This window comes from Vulpes lagopus, chromosome X (assembly GCF_018345385.1).
Source record: "Vulpes lagopus strain Blue_001 chromosome X, ASM1834538v1, whole genome shotgun sequence".
Taxonomy (NCBI): domain Eukaryota; kingdom Metazoa; phylum Chordata; class Mammalia; order Carnivora; family Canidae; genus Vulpes; species Vulpes lagopus.
The window spans coordinates 4,280,827-4,298,153 of NC_054848.1; the positions used below are offsets into that span (position 1 = coordinate 4,280,827).

The 17,327-nt window shown below is 52.2% G+C and overlaps 1 protein-coding gene across 1 annotated transcript in view; it reads right to left on the reverse strand.

Annotated features, from left to right (window-relative positions):
* Positions 1–17,327, reverse strand: part of LOC121482967 (pseudouridine 5'-phosphatase) — an 83,263-nt gene that overhangs the window by 41,025 nt on the left and 24,911 nt on the right. Inside the window, exon 2 of the mRNA XM_041741141.1 lies at positions 3,739–3,957. Within this exon, the coding sequence (XP_041597075.1) occupies positions 3,739–3,957 (219 nt within the window). The remainder of the gene's footprint in view (positions 1–3,738; positions 3,958–17,327) is intronic.

Below are 17,327 nucleotides of genomic sequence, written 5' to 3' on the forward strand. Positions count from 1 at the left end.
GGTTCACAACACACACACACAAAAAATCACTGTGATACACCATATCAACAAAGTGAATGACAAAAACTATATAATTCTATCCATTGATGTGGCAAGAGCATTTGACAAAACTCAACACCTTTTCATGATACCAACACTGAAACTGAGAAAAAGAAAAGTAGGTTGACTAAAACTGCCTCAACATAACAAAGACCGTACGTGAAAAGCCCACAGCTAACATCATACTTCACAGAAGGTGAAAAAAAGCTCTTCCTCTGAGATCAGGAACAAGATAACAGTCCTACACATAGTGCCAGAAGACCTAGCCAGAGCAAGGAAGGAGGAAAACAAACACACATCCAACTGTAAAGGCAGAAAGTAAGTATCCCCATTTGCAGAAGACGTGACCTCATAAGTAAAAAACCCTACAGGTTTCAAACACATAAAAACTGTTAGATCACGGATCCCTGGGTGGTGCAGCGGTTTGGCGCCTGCCTTTGGCCCAGGGCGCGATCCTGGAGACCCGGGATCGAATCCCACATCAGGCTCCCGGTGCATGGAGCCTGCTTCTCCCTCTGCCTGTGTCTCTGCCTCTCTCTCTCTCTCTCTCTGTGACTATCATAAATAAATAAAAATTAAAAAAACAAAAACAAAAACAAAACTGTTAGACCTGGTAAAGGAATCCAGCAACACTGGAGGACACAAAAATCAACATGCAAAGTCACATTTCTAGATACTAGCAATGAACAATCGGAAAAGAAAGTTAAAATTATTCCATTTATAACACATCAAAAAGGAATATACTCCTAAGATGGTGAAAGACTTGTACACTGAAGCGACAAGTCATTGCTGAAAACATTAAAAAAGAAGATACAAATAAATGGAAAAACATCCCATGTTCATAAACTGGAAAATCTGACATTAAAATGTCCATACTACCCAAAACAATATGCACATTCAAAGTGATCCCTACCAAGATCCCAAGCATATTAAACACAGAAAACATCCTAAAGTTTAAGCGGACATTCAAGGGACTCTCAACTGCCATAAAAATATTGAAAAGAGATAATAGAAGTTGGAGGTCTTGAACTCCTTGATTGAAAACACATTATGAAGCTATAGTTATCAAAGCAGTGCGGTACAGGCAGGAAGACCGACAGAACAGAAGAGAAAGCACAGAAATAGACTCTTGCATATATGCTTTGAATAATCTCTTTTTTTTTTTAAGATTTTATTTCTGCATGAGAGACACAGAGAGGTAGTGACACTGGAAGAGGGAGAAATAGGTTCCATGCAGGGAGCCCGCTGTGGGACTCGATCCCAGGACCCCGGGATCATGCCATGGGCCGAAGGCAGACCTCAACTGCTGAGCCACCTGGGCATCCCGTGGTTTGAATAATCTTCAACAATATGCCAAGACCACTCGAGAGCGTAAGGCCGGTCTCTGACAAATTCCCACGAAATTGGGGATACTTAGGATATCCACAGGCAAAAGACTGAGGTTTGACATACAAAGATTAATTCAAAATTAAAGACCTAAAGCTGTAACATTCCTGGAATAAAACATGGGAGGAAAGCTTTAGGAAATTGGATTTTATACTGATGTCTTGGGTAGAACACCAAACACTCATTCAACGAGAGCAAACTGGGAGCCAAATGGGACTGCTGAAACTTAAAAAATCTAGCACATCAAAGCACGCAAGAGGATGAAAAGGTAACCTATTGAAATAGGAAGAAAAAAATATTTTTTTGCACACTGATAAGTGTCTGATAAGGGGTTTATCCAGGAAATATAAATAACTCCCACCAAATAGCAACAAAAAAGTAACCCTATTTTTAAAAATGGGCAAAAGAATTAAGGCAGCTCTCCAAAGAAAACACAGAAATAGTTAAAAGCATATAAACTAAGGTTCTCCATGATTTATCATTAGAGAAATGCAAATCTGAACTGCAATGAGTTTTTACTTCATACATCTGAGAATGCCTAGTAACAAGAACAACCAAAAACCACAGAAAATAAGTAAGTGTTGGTGAAAATGTGGAGAAACGGGAACACTCGTGGACAGTTACTAGGGTGCAGTCACTCTAGAACACAGTAGGCTGGCTCCTCAAGAGACTGCAAACGGAACCACCATACGCTCCATGAGCCCGCTTCCGGGTACACGAGCACAGAAGCTGAAAGCACGGTCGCAGAAACGTCTCCGTATTCCTACGTCCATAGCAGCATCCTTCGTAATAGCCAGGAAGAGAAAGGACTCCAATGAGTATCAAGACACGAATGGACACACACAACGTGACCTAGCTGTACCGGGGTGGGGAAAACGGAAGACGGTCCTATCTCATGCGACAACATGAATGAACCTTGAGGACGTGATGCGAAGTTCAAACAGCCAATCCGGAAAGGACAAATCCTGTATGAGCCCCCCCCCCAAACGAGGTACGTACAATAGTCCAGTTCACACACACAGAATGCAGAATGATGGTGCCAGGGGCTGGACGGAGGGTCGAATGGGGAGTGAGTGGTGGACGGGGTCAGAGTGTCTGTTTTCTAAGATGAAGAAGTTCTAGGGATGGGTGCTGGGGGCCGTGACCCGACAGCGTGACGCGACGCGACACCACCAAACTAGACACCTAGAGATGGATGAGACGGTCAGTTTTACCAGGTCTGGTTTCTACCATGATTTGAAAACTGAGCTGTATGGACGTGTTTCCATCATTAAAGGCTGTCGCGATAGCTCCGTGTGCAAAGGGTCCAGGATGGCAGCGGACACACAGCTCGTGCCCGCGCCCGACATTCAGATTTGTGTGTCATCCAAGCACGGCGCACGTATGTGGTTTCTATGTGACACAGGCAGTGGTACTAGCAGGTCGTTTACAGGAAATTCTCTATTCCCAGGGAATATTCAAGCTGCACTTTTGGATGCATGCGTAAATATTTTTTAAACACACATGTTTCAAAACTATGACTCACAGGAATACAATTGTAAATACAAAATTATGGCTGTAACTGCACTTTTTTTTTTTTCCCCTGTCCTTGCACCGTTAATTCCAAAGACAGAGTATTCACCTTTCTCCCTGGAAGACTCTTAAAATAGCACTCCATTTTTAGGCATCTTTCAGCCCTGTGATCTAGAACATTCTCGACCTTCTGACTTTTAGCAAGAAACGGCAGACAACTGAGTTCTGATCGATCTTCACTTAACAAGCCCCAAGGGAGAAAAGTCATCTTTGCTCTCAAAGGAAAACAAGTGAAGAAAGGGGTGAAGGGCATGTAAACACACGTGTTGAAAATGAATTATGCCCTTAACTTAAAAAAAAAAAAAAAAAAAAAAGAAAAAAGAATAAAAAGAAGGTTGTTTGGGAAGATTTAGTGGCTTGCTTATCATCAATTTGCTCACGTTTAAATATTTGCTAAAATAATCTCGTGTCTCATTTTGAACAAGAAAAGGCAAAGCCACCTATCGGACCTTGATGCGATTCCGTCGTGAGTGTGGTACTGGTACAACACCGGAACGAGCTCAGTTCACATGTTTTTGGACCTCGGGACTCGGTGGTTCCTTCCCTTGGAAAGACCTGATGGAATCACAGCATAGGATTAAGCAAACTCTATCTGTGAGCCTCAAACAAGACGAGATTTTCCTGAGAAGCCACCAAGACAAAGAAGACACAAAAGCAAGCCCGGCACGAGCCGGTGACCAGGATTTACAACATACTGCAAAGGCGTGTGGATATAATCCCGTCACACGGAGGGGCACGTACCTGGCATCAGGGCAGCCGTGGGGAATAATTCTTTCAACTTCATCTGGCTTTCGTCCACCAGCTCCTCTTTGGACATGGGGAGCTGCAGGACGTCTATTACGATCTGGGCCGCCTCCATTGCCTTTTTCCCCATAACAAGGGACTTGACATCCCAGCTGTATTTCTTTCCGTAGCGATCGCATATTTCCTGGAACACCACTGAATAGAGCCGTTCCGTATCTGCAGAAATAAAGACAGGGCGACGTTTAGGGGTGTGTGCTATGCCTCGGGTCTCTACTAGGTACATACGTGTGTGTGATGCAGGCCATCTGCGCGGACATCTATGCAAATACCGGAAATGTCGCAGGTCATTGGGACAATGCTGTGCTGCAGTTGTGTTTGCAGCTGTGATCTGGAAAGTGAAGAACTGGGAAAGAAATGAAGCCCATTTTATTGTTGATAATTCTTTGATACAGACAAGTGCATGTGTGAGCCCAAATGTGCACTTGGGGCGGCGGAAGCCGTGACGCCATCACCGGGTATTCAAGCTGCCGGGAGCCAGCTGCACACAAGGGTCAGTGTGGGCGACCCCTCCTGGCAGGGACACTTCCACCGCCCCGTGACAGTCCGCACAGAAGCGCCTGGCCACGGGTGCCGCTGCAGAGCTCCCACGTGAGAACGCACCAGTTCTGGACAGGCTCGTGCTCTGCTGCGCTCACACTCAGAGCACCTCTCACACCAGCTGTGTGTGCCGGACAGGGGCTTCCCCACACCAAGCAAGTCTGTGATGCCAGCGGGTGTCCTACAATTCCACACAGTTGTCACACCGTACACAGGGTCAGGTCCCATGGGCAAAGGGCTCTGTCCCAAACCATAAGGAGACATCAGCTCACCCGTGAGACGAGCTGAAATCCCAAAGACAAGTACAACGAGTGGGCTGAGGATGTTGGAAAAAAGCAACCCTCATGCACCGTCGGTGGAGATGCAAACTGGTGCGGGCTCTCTGGAAAACAGCAGGGAGGGTCCCCAAAGAGTTAGGAAGAGAGCTACTACACAGGCCAGCAATCACACCACTGAGCGTTTGCCCGAGGAAAACAAAAGGCTAATTCAAAACCACCTCTGCACCCCCACGTTCACCCCAGCTTTATTTTCAATACCCAAGATAGGGAAGCAACGTAAGCGTCCATCAACAGATGCGTGCATACAGACGTGCTATACACAAAACAATACTACTTTGGCCGTAAAACAAATGAAATCTTGCCACTGGTGACAATACAGAGTGACCTACATGGTGTCGTGCAAAGTCACAGTAAGACACAGAATCGACAGATTCCTTTACGTGTGAAATTTCAAAGACAGAACAAAGAAAGTAAACAGTCTTTAACACAGAAAACAACGTGGTGGCCGCCAGAGGGGCGGCGGGGTGAGGATGGGTGACACAGATGAAGGGGACTCAGAAGTACGAGCTCCACTTATGAAAGAGTCTCGGGATAGAGAGGACAGCATGGGTAAGAGAGTGAGTATGGCTGCGATAACTGTGCAGGGTCACCCAGGCCACCTGGCTGGGCCCTCTGTGGTGCAGCTACGCTAACTGGTCAGGCCCTGTACGTGGACACACACCAACTGGATGAGCCCCCATGGTGGATCAACACCAACTGACAGACCCTGCATGGTAGAACCATGCTACTGGACAGACATTGCATGGTGGACCTAGGTCAATGGGATGGGCCCCGCGTGGTGGCCCCATGCCTACTGGACAGGCTCCGTGTGGTGGCCCCATGCCTACTGGACAGGCTCCGTGTGGTGGACCCATGCCAACTGGACAGGACCCGCGTGGTGGCCCCATGCCTACTGGACAGGACCCGCGTGGTGGCCCCATGCCTACTGGACAGGACCCGCGTGGTGGACCCATGCCAACTGGACGGGCCCTGCGAGGTGGCCCAATGCCAACTGGACGGGACCCGCATGGTGGACCCGTGCCAACTGGACGGGACCCACAAATGTTACCCGTGCCAACTGGACGGGACCCGCGTGGTGGACCCATGCCAACTGGACGGGACCCACATGGTGAACCCATGCCAACTGGACGGGACCTGCGTGGTGGACCCATGCCAACTGGACGGGACCCGCGAGGTGTACCCGTGCCAACTGGACGGGACCCGCGTGGTGGACCTGTGCCAACTGGACGGGACCCGCGTGGTGGACCTGTGCCAACTGGACGGGACCCGCGTGGTGGACCTGTGCCAACTGGACGGGACCCGCGTGGTGGACCTATGCCAACTGGACGGGACCCGCGTGGTGGACCTGTGCCAACTGGACGGGACCTGCGTGGTGGACCTATGCCAACTGGACGGGACCCGCGTGGTGGACCCGTGCCAACTGGACGGGACCCGCGTGGTGGACCTATGCCAACTGGACAGGACCTGCGTGGTGGACCTATGCCAACTGGACGGGCCCTGCGAGGTGGCCCAATGCCAACTGGACGGGACCCGCAAATGTTACCCGTGCCAACTGGACAGGACCCGCGTGGTGAACCCATGCCAACTGGACGGGACCCGCGTGGTGGACCCATGCCAACTGGACAGGACCCACATGGTGAACCCATGCCAAATGGACGGGACCCGTGAGGTGTACCCATGCCAACTTGACGGGACCCGCGTGGTGGACCCATGCCAACTGGACGGGACCCGCGAGGTGTACCCATGCCAACTGGATGGACCCCCATGGTGGCCCCATGCCAACTGGACGGGCCCCCCCCGTGGTGGCCCCATGCCAGCTGGACGGGCCCCCCCGTGGTGGCCCCATGCCAGCTGGACGGGCCCCCGCGTGGTGGCCCCATGCCAACTGGACGGGCCCCCGTGGTGGCCCCATGCCAGCTGGACGGGCCCCCCTGTGGTGGCCCCATGCCAGCTGGACGGGCCCCGCGTGGTGGCCCCATGCCAGCTGGACGGGCCCCGCGTGGTGGACCCCTGCCAGCTGGACGGGCCCCCACGTGGAGGCCCCATGCCAACTGGACGGACCCAGCGAGGAGGCCCCATGCCAACTGGACGGGCCCTGCGAGGTGGCCCAATGCCAACTGGACGGGACCCGCATGGTGGACCCATGCCAACTGGACGGGACCCACAAATGTTACCCGTGCCAACTGGACGGGCCCCCGTGGTGCCATGCCAACCTGGACGGGACCCGCGTGGTGAACCCATGCCAACTGGACGGGACCCGCGTGGTGGACCCATGCCAACTGGACAGGACCCACATGGTGAACCCATGCCAAATGGACGGGACCCGCGAGGTGTACCCATGCCAACTGGACGGGACCCACATGGTGAACCCATGCCAACTGGACGGGACCCGCGAGGTGTACCCGTGCCAACTTGACGGGACCCACGTGGTGGACCCATGCCAACTGGACGGGACCCGCGAGGTGTACCCATGCCAACTGGACGGGACCCACATGGTGAACCCATGCCAACTGGACGGGACCCACGAGGTGTACCCATGCCAACTGGACGGGACCTGCGTGGTGGACCTATGCCAACTGGACGGGACCTGCATGGTGGACCCGTGCCAACTGGACGGGACCCACATGGTGAACCCATGCCAACTGGACGGGACCCGCGAGGTGTACCCGTGCCAACTTGACGGGACCCACGTGGTGGACCCATGCCAACTGGACGGGACCCGCGAGGTGTACCCATGCCAACTGGACGGGACCCACGTGGTGAACCCATGCCAACTGGACGGGACCCGCGAGGTGTACCCATGCCAACTGGACGGGACCTGCGTGGTGGACCCATGCCAACTGGACGGGACCCGCATGGTGGACCCGTGCCAACTGGACGGGACCTGCATGGTGGACCTATGCCAACTGGACGGGCCCTGCGAGGTGGCCCAATGCCAACTGGACGGGACCCGCACGGTGGACCCGTGCCAACTGGACGGGACCCACAAATGTTACCCGTGCCAACTGGACGGGACCCGCGTGGTGGACCCATGCCAACTGGACGGGACCCACATGGTGAACCCATGCCAACTGGACGGGACCCACATGGTGGACCCGTGCCAAGTGGACGGGACCCGCGTGGTGGACCCATGCCAACTGGACAGGACCCACGTTGTGGACCCATGCCAACTGGACGGGCTCACGAGGTGGACCCGTGCCAACTGGACAGGACCCACATGGTGGACCCATGCCAACTGGACAGGACCCGCGAGGTGGACCCGTGCCAACTGGACGGGACCCGCGTGGTGGACCTATGCCAACTGGACGGGACCTGCGTGGTGGACCTATGCCAACTGGACGGGACCTGCGTGGTGGACCTATGCCAACTGGACGGGACCCACATGGTGAACCCATGCCAACTGGATGGGACCTGCATGGCAGACCTATGCCAACTGGATGCGATCCACGTGGTGGCCCCATGCCAACTATACCCACGCCGCCAGAGGGGCGGCGGGGTGAGAGGATGGGTGAGACAGATGAAGGGGACTCAGAAGTACGAGCTCCACTTATGAAATGAGTCTCGGGATAGAGAGGACAGCACGGGTAAGAGAGTGAGTACGGCTGCGATAACTGTGCAGTCACCCAGGCCACCTGGCTGGGCCCTCTGTGGTGCATCTATGCTAACTGGTCAGGCCCTGTAGGTGGACACACACCAACTGGATGAGCCCCCATGGTGGACCAACGCCAACTGGACGGGACCCGCGAGGTAGACCCACGCCAACTGGATGTATTGTAGGGTCATTTAAATGGATAAAAATGTAAAAATCACTATGACATACAACAGGATATTGTTTTTGGTTATCCTGAACGTAGAAGGTGCTCACTCCCACAGGACTGCTCACCATCCCCACTGCAACGCCAATCACAAGTGAATGCCAGGTGTCACCGTGAGCATCACCAGTGGGCCACCGTGGGCCCTCGTAGAAAGATCAGTTCACTGAAAATGCAAACGTGGTGACACATGCTGCTGAGACCCGATGCACGTCTCCAAAGGCGAGCGTTTCCAGATCTGGGAAGCCACAGGGGGCTGAGTGCAGGTGCCCGAAGGAAGGCAGAAGGGCCGTGTCCGGAGGCGTACTCAGGGCCCCAGCCTCACTCTTTGTGGTGGCACCCACACGGGCACTCGGCGAAGCCAGGAGGTGACGGACGGGGGCTGCGCACACACGGCTGGCAAGACACACACGTCTCGCGTTCCGGCTGGTTTAGGAGGTAGACCAGCCCCTCTAGTCTCAGCAGTAAGGGCCTCATGCAGTGCGTGAAGCCACAGAAACGCTGCACAGTCTAAACCGACGTGTACGGTTGGGCCCGATAACAAGACCACTTCCTGTGCATGGGGCAACTTCGCCGAGTCTGCAGACGGCAGGAGGCATGGCGCTGTCGCTCGGGAGCCGTGGCTGTTCTGCTGTCACCTGTGTGTGCATCTGTCCCATGGCAGGTAAAGGGACACCTGGGCCGTACAGCACACCCTGCCACCTCTGTGCCAAGTCCGAAGACCCTGAGGACAAAGGGCAGCGAGTTCCCTTGCAAGTGAAGGCCTCCTATGGGTGGCACTACAGCCCACGCCCGAAGGGCTCTGCAGGGCAGGTGCCTCCAGTTCCAGTCTGTGCCACAGCTCCCCTGGCTTTGCACTCCCGGGCTTGCTCATGGATTACCAACAGTTCTCTGGCCAGGGGCTCCGCGGATGGCACCACTCACGCATCCCTCTCCTGGGGCTCCCTGCACCTGCTGGGGGATCCCTGGTTCTTCGTGCTCGGACCCTGAGCTGGACAGCTGCCCTCACCGCCTCTCCCGTGGACTCTGGGAATCGGCACCTACTGGCCCATGTAGCCCTAGCCCTCCGTTTCAGCCATCAGGGTGGGTGACACCTGCTGAGGCACAACTCGCGAGAGCCAAGCATCAGGTGCCATTTCATCTTCGGCAGTTGAACTACCTGGGACCTCTGCTTCTCTGGCACAGGCTGGATGTTCCTGCGGCACTGGAAAATGTGCAGAACAAACAGGTCCCCGGCGCCCCACCCCTGCAGGCACTTGAGACGGCTCCCATGTGACCTCTGTGTTAGGGAAATACCTGTTTTGGTTTGGTTTTCTTTTGCTGGCAGAAAAGATGGTGAGGCTTTAAGGAAACATTTCCGGGGTCAGTCAAGTGTAGAGAAGCCATGGTTTGGATAGCCAGCTGAGTGACTCGGGGTTTTCTAGAACCCACGCTGCACCTGTGTATATTGTTCCTGAAGGCGGCAGACAATGGAGGGAGGGCTGGTTCCTCCCCATGAGCAGCAGCAGGAAGGCGTCCTCAAGCCTTCCGTGGCCGAGGGTCTCCGGTAACGAAAGCTCCTTTTATGTGCACCCCTCCACGGGGGTCAGAGCAAGGGCTCTGCGGGATGGGGAAGGACGGACAGGCCGTAGTGCACATTTTTACTTTCCTCCCTGGTACTCAGACTAAGCCTCTAGGACTCCAAATGTCCAACAGGAGGAAACGACAGGCACTAAGTGAGAGCAAGAAACTAGTGTCGGGTCTAAAGAGCAAAGTCAAGCGTGGGAGTCAAGCGTGGGAAGCAGCAGAGGCCGGGCGGTCGACAGAGGTGGCATTCGGGGACTCTTGGTAAGCCAACTGGACGACAAGGAAGAAAGGGGCGTGAAAGAAACACTAATCCCAAAGACAGAAACGTAGCGATGGCCTTTAAAACGCTTTAAACAGTGTTTATTTAAAGCCTCGTGTCAAGGCTTTTAATTTAAAAGACACTGAGCTGTGGGATTATGCATCTGCAGGAGACTGTGCAGACCACTTTTCTTCACAATGTAGATAAAATCATCCCAAATCCTCAGTGAATAAGCGAGGATCTAAACAAGTAATTAAAGTCCTCAGATCCAACGATGACTGCGCCAGCTCATGACAGCATGCTTAGAAATTAAAGGGACAGCGTTTTGAAAGGAAGAAGTTCCAAAGATGAGCACAAAAGAACCCCAGCAAGCTCTCAGGGCCATGTGGTCCCCCTGTCCACAAGCGAGGCAGCGAGCTCCAAGATCTGCAACTTGCTTCTGTGTCACTTTACACAAGAACATCACTGTCACATGTTACAGGCCATATAAGGCACGACGGTCCGTAGGTGTTAAGAAAGCATTCCTCGTGAAGGAGAGCCTCCCTTCTTGCTGGAAGAGGGGGACCCATGCTGCAGTGCATGCTGCAGCCGCTGCAGGTGAGCTGATGGGATGCAGGTGAGCTGATGGGATGCAGGTGAGCTGATGGAATGCAGGTGAGCTGATCGGATGCAGCTGAGCTGATGGGATGCAGGTGAGCTGATGGGATGCAGGTGAGCTGATGGGATGCAGGTGAGCTGATGGGATGCAGCTGAGCTGATGGGATGCAGCTGAGCTGATCGGGTAAGTGGTGACACGGGGGTGTCAGACGGGAGACGAGCCCCTAGTCAAATGGGTACAGTAGCCACAAGGTGGGTGTCATCATGGGTACCAGGCTGCCCTCCCAGGTGGGGAAATGAGACGCATTTAGGTTTAAGTTCATCGACGTGCTGCAGAAGGGCATCCCTGTACCCGCAGGAAGGCTAGGCACGGCGGCCTCTCAGGCCCGGGTCCTACAATGCTGTCTGTTTTCTTGTCATTGAGGATGTAGTGAAATGCTTGCCGAGTCCATCCCTGCTCCCAGAGGACCGTGCCAGTTTGCATTTTACCCCATAAGGAGTAGGGGTGAGGGTGTTTTTATCTCCTGTGCAGGAAGCTGTGCTCCTGCAAACAGGCAAACAGGCACCTAATTCCAGAGTAGTTGCTCTGCCTCAGAGCGGACCAGCACGTCCGATAAGACCTGCTTTCTCTGCTCATTCCGGTTTCCACTCCCAAGCCAGACCTGGAATGAGGTATTCGGAGAAAGAACGGGCATCAGGAATCTGAAAGAAGAGCAGTCAATTCCCAGCTGGGCCACTGTGTAGCTGCCAGTCCCGGGTCGGGTTTTCAACGTTCCTGACTTGTAGTTTGTGCCCCGGCAGCAGTGGCACGTAGGCAGCACTGGCCTGCAGGGCTGGCTGTGACAAGATGCTGGGTGTAGGCAGCCACAGGAGCTCTGAAGGCGGGAACCTGGTTTGCGACCCTGCCCTGCAGCTTGCAAGCCACTGAAATGTGCCAGCAGGTGCTCAGCCCCCGGCGGGGCCTTGGATGACAGATCTGCAGAATGGGGCACAGTAGCACGGATACCACACACCTCCTGGCTGGCGTGTCGTGTCGGTGAAGAGGAACAGTCTGTGCTGAGCTGTGAGTGCAGTGCCTGGCCAGGGGCAAGTCCTGCACCGTCATGTGGAACCCTCGGCGGAGGGGGAGGAGGGGGGGTGCGAAGACGCCTCCCTCGCACCTGCTCTGTGGAAGGACTCGTAAGTACTAAGCATCCCTGACCTAGGAGACCTCAAGATCTGCCTGTCTCCGTACAGCAGTGCTCCAGTAAGGGCGAAACCCTGTTTAATATGACAAGTCATAGGGCCCTGCCAGACATATTTCACTTAGAAACAAAGACCAAACACCCACCACCTGCTTGGAATGTATTCACAAAAGTACGATACCTGCCAGGCATGTGGAGACAGCTCCACGACACTTGTTAACTCACTGCCCGGCCCCGTACAAGAACATGATCCCTCATTTCCAAATCCTTAATCCATAAACATCTGCAACCTGAAAAGTCTCTGATTCAGTGGCAACATCTGACCTGCACCGGCATGAGGAGGGCTTAATGTGGATTATTTGTTATTCCTTGGGTGAATTTTCATACTCTTGTCTGTAGGAATCCCTGTGGGTTTACACATGGGTGCTGCCCCAGACCCCACCCTACCTCCTATATAGGTCCCATGCCACACATGTTATAAAAGATTTTAAGTTTAAATTGATGATGTAAAAATCTCAATACAACTAGCTCCATACGGTCTGGAAAACAGACTCTGAACCCACCGCAGTGCTTGCTCGCCAGGCAGGTTACAGCTGGTGCACCTTGCACACCACCACAGACCAATTTAATGCTTCCTTCCAGAACTTAACGTCATCTCCAAAACAGTCGTACTTTTATTATCTGCGATTACCAAAAAAAAAAAAAAGGGGGGGGATGGGGGGGGTGGGGTGATCAAAAGCCAGAGTCTGTGTGACAGGTCAGTTTCTTCAAGACACAAACACATTTTCACATTGGAGAGCTCATCTTGAGTGAAAATCAAATTGTCAGAACCGGGCAGATCAGAAGACGATGCTGGAGCTGTCTGGCAGCTTTCTCTCACAAATACAGCAGTGTTTTGGGGCGGAGTGAGCACTCTGTATTTTAACTGTAAAATAGCTTTAATAATAGGGATCCCTGGGTGGCGCAGCGGTTTAGCGCCTGCCTTTGGCCCAGGGCGCGATCCTGGAGACCCAGGATCGAATCCCACGTCGGGCTCCCGGTGCATGGAGCCTGCTTCTCCCTCTGCCTGTGTCTCTGCCTCTCTCTCTCTCTCTCTCTGTGACTATCATAAATAAATAAAAATTTTTTTAAAAAAAGGAAAAAAAATAATAAATACCCAGCGTTGAATACAGTTTGATAAAACTGGGGGTGTCATTTTTCTAACCTGATTTTTTTTTTTTGACAGAGAGCGCGGAAGCAGGGAGAGTGGCAGGCAGAGGAAGACGGAGAAGCAGACTCCCCGCCGAGCAGGGAGTCTGACGTGGGGCTCCATCCCAGCCACCCAGGCGCCCCAGGTAAGCGGTTTTCAGCATCAGCACACACCCGACTCCCGTGCGGGTTCTTGATAGAACACACATGGCAGGGTCCCACTGCAGTTTCTGACTCTGCAGATCTCGGGTGGGACCAGGAATTTGCATTTCTGATGCTGCTTCTCTGGGGACCACACTTTGAGAATCAGAAACCAGTAGTAGACTGCATTAGGTGAAAGGAATCAACAAAGAAGAAATCAACAAAACTGTCTGGCAGCTACCAGGCACCTACCACATGCTATCAGAACAGCTTAGGGGCGCATGGGGGGCTCAGTCGGCAAATCATCTGCCTTCAGCTCATGTCACGATCCTAGGGTCCTGGGATCGAGCCTCGCTCAGGCTCCCTGCTCAGGAAGGAGCCTGCTCCCTTTGCAAACTGCCCCCCACTTCCTCATGCTCTCTCTCAAATAAATAAATGAAATCTTAAAAAAACAAACAAAAAAAAAACCCAAACCCACTTATCTGATGTGCTTACCAAAGCCCTGTGTTTTATAAAATCAGTAATTTAAAAAATGGATCAACTTTCAGAAAACCTTAATCTGAATAATGACACGTATAGATGTATGAATAGAAATTAAGGGGAAGCAATCACCTATGACATTAATTCCAACGTCGATGTTTCTATTTCCTTTCTTTAACCCCAGATGAGATGCATGTTAATGTTTTTCGTGGAAGAAACGTTTTTGAAGGTAAGAAATTCTGAATATGCCCCACTGTTTCTAAAGTTAATGGCCGCAGCAAACGACTTCTGTTAACTGGAGTTGTCGGTTAACTGGAGTCAACTGGGTGCCCCGGGGAGGAGATGAGGGGGCCAGGGGACACCCTGCACAGCACAGTCACACCCGGCAAGGGCACACCTCCTCTGCAAAAACACCTCACACTCTACACTTTGTTTTAAGGAATAAAAATGCAGGCGGGTTAATGGAACACGTTAACGGAACCCACGTTAATAAAACACACTGAAAGAATCAGTTAATTGGTTCATTCTTCTCTCAACTGGAAATTAAGAAAATACTTTCTAGCACTGAGACCAAAGAATCAAAGTCGTAGTTGCCATTGGTGGCCTTGTTTGGAGAACGGCTACTCCACCCCTCGCATTTGGTATCTGCACACTCCTGTGTGGGGTTTGATTCCCCCTAGTGAAAGCACTTCTGGCCCTATGAAGGACATCACTGAAAAACACGAGTTCTTTTCCAAAAATGGACTACTGGGTCAGTGGCACAGCTATCTGAAACACTGAGCTCTGAATGTCATGGGCCTGGAAACCGGTGATTCACGGGAGACCGGAGTCGAGCCGTCGGAAAGCGCTAGATCTGATATCTAGGTTGCCTTGGGCTCTTCTTGACTTCTTAAGGCAGCCAAGCTTGCTTAATAATTGCTAGAACCCTAAAGGCAAAAGCTGTTGTGTAAGGTCACTGCAGGCAACAGCCGCTAAATGCTGTTCTTTCAGCTCCTGGCACACAGCAGAGCCCAGATCCCGCTGGCGGAGCTATTATGTGGCTCCGAGTGGCTTTGGGGCACGCTCCTGCCAGCACAGGTTGGCCTCAGAGTGTCCGTGACCAGCCAGGGCCCCAGCCAGTGCCCCACCGGGCATAGTAGGAAGGTGCTACACGACACTGGGACCCCGACAGAGGGAGGCTGAGCATCCTTGCTCTGCCTCTGGACCACGACCCAGCACGGGGAAGCACGAGCATGCAACCCCAGGGCAGAGGTCTGTATCCTAAGGACATGAGATGCCAACACGCAGAGCCACCTGGTGAGCTGGGAAGGGTGGAAACGGTGCTGGCTTGGCCCCACACGTTCCAGTCCCATCAGAGGAAACCGTCAGTGACCAGTGAGAAGCCGAGGGGCGCGGGCCCCGTGTGGATGCTGCGGGCGGGCCACCCAGCCACCCGTAAGCACACCTGTATCACACCCCAGGCAGGCGCTCGCCGGCACCGTCCGCCGCCCGCCCGAACACCTCTTCACACAGGCACACCTGCGTCCTCCGAGCCTTGCTGTGGCTGTGGCCGCTCGGAATGGAGTATCCCCCGGCACCTCCACAGCAAACAACCCTGGGTGAGGACAACAGGGTGCCTAGGAAGAACTGCAACAGTCAGGAAGCCTTACAACGGTGGGCACGGGCATGAACACGGCTGCATTTGGGTTCAACTCTCTGGCCCCAAGCTCCACGCCCGGGACTAACGCAGTCCACATCGTTTCCCTCATCTGATGCGGATCACGAGGATTCTGCTGCCCTCGGGAGGGTGGTTCGTGGGAAACGCTTCAAAGCCGGAGTGAAGCTGTGTGCCAACAAAAACCAGACGTAGTATGTCCCAAGGAAAGGAAGTCCCCGCTCTGCAAAGAGCTTTGTAAAAATCTAGCGCCGTGGAGGGGGGCACTTGACGGGATGAGCACTGGGTGTTATTCTGTATGTTGGCAAATTGAACACCAATAAAAAATAAATTTATTATTAAAAAAAAATCTAGTGCCGTGGAAAGCCACAAACAGAAACCCTGTCCTTTCAGGATTGCTATAAATCTTTATCCAGATCTCCTTCCATTAACAAACAGCAGATGCGATAAACCACAACAAAAAATAAAGCTACCTTGATGTTTAATTGTACTGTTCGCCCACTTTGCTTAAGTACCGGTGATCCAAAAATATCATCTGCTCTCTGCTCTTCAATGCAATACAAATTATTTCATTTATGCCTTGGATACGGGAAACAACCAACCTGTCATGATATAAGCTAGAACCCAAACCAACATAAAATTGATTTCATTCCCCCACAGTTAAACTTTAGGCCAAGTTTCAAATGACTGCGCTCAGAGACTCTTCTGAAACAGATATTTATGAATTAGAAACGTCTTGTATTACAGAAGTCACACTACGACATGCACCATGGAGCAGAGCTGAGATGAACGATCTTAAGAAGCAGACCCTGGGGTGCCAGGGCAGCTCAGTCAGTTAAGCATCTGCCTTTGGCTTAGGTCATGACTCTAAGGTCCTGAAATCGAGTCCTGTATCGGACTTCCTGCTCAGTGAAGAGTCTGTTTCTCCCTCTCCCTCTACCTGCTGCTTCCCCGCTTGTGCATAATCTCTCTGTCAAATAAATAAAACCGTAAAAAAAAAAAAAAAAGCAGACATTGACGATCTTGGGTACACGGCAATGGCACATGGTACAAATATGGTCGATTCGATCAAATGAACATTGTGTACCTACTGTGTGATAGGCCCTGAGAAAAACCCAGTAATTAAAGCTTATACAGGCGTTGCTGGAAGTGACATAAATCTCTGATCAGAATCAAACAGCCCAGGCATGTTTGTTGATAAAAATAAACACAGAAACAGCCAAATACATACAAGAATATGGAACACTTTTGCAAAGACTATGATTGAGAAATTGCCCACATATCAATCTATTTATCAACATGTACCAAAATGTCATCATCCCCTAACCCCAATGACTGCATGACAAGAAAGGTCCCTTTGGACAGTCAGGCAGAGAGGGATGGTGTGTGAGGACATGGACTGCTGGCAGTATGGGCAGGAGAAAAAAGATAATAAGATGGTGAGCACATAGGAGGAAAGGAAGGCCAGGCACGTGTTCTCCAGCAAACAGTGCAGGTTCCTGTCCACCACTGGCACTCAGGTGCTTTCTCCCACATGTCCACAGACACCCCACAAGCTCTATACCCATGGCATAAAGATGCTCACATTGTCTCTGTGGTAGCTACTTAACCTTTTCAAATGAAGTTGTATGGAAAAGGTATACTTCCTTATGTTCAGGGACGTAAACGACGGAAATGAATAAACGACGAGCATGAAATGATGAGTCATGGGGATATTCGCTTCAAACTGGAAGCTTGCTTGCTCCAGCAGGCTGAGAGAGAAGTATTTAA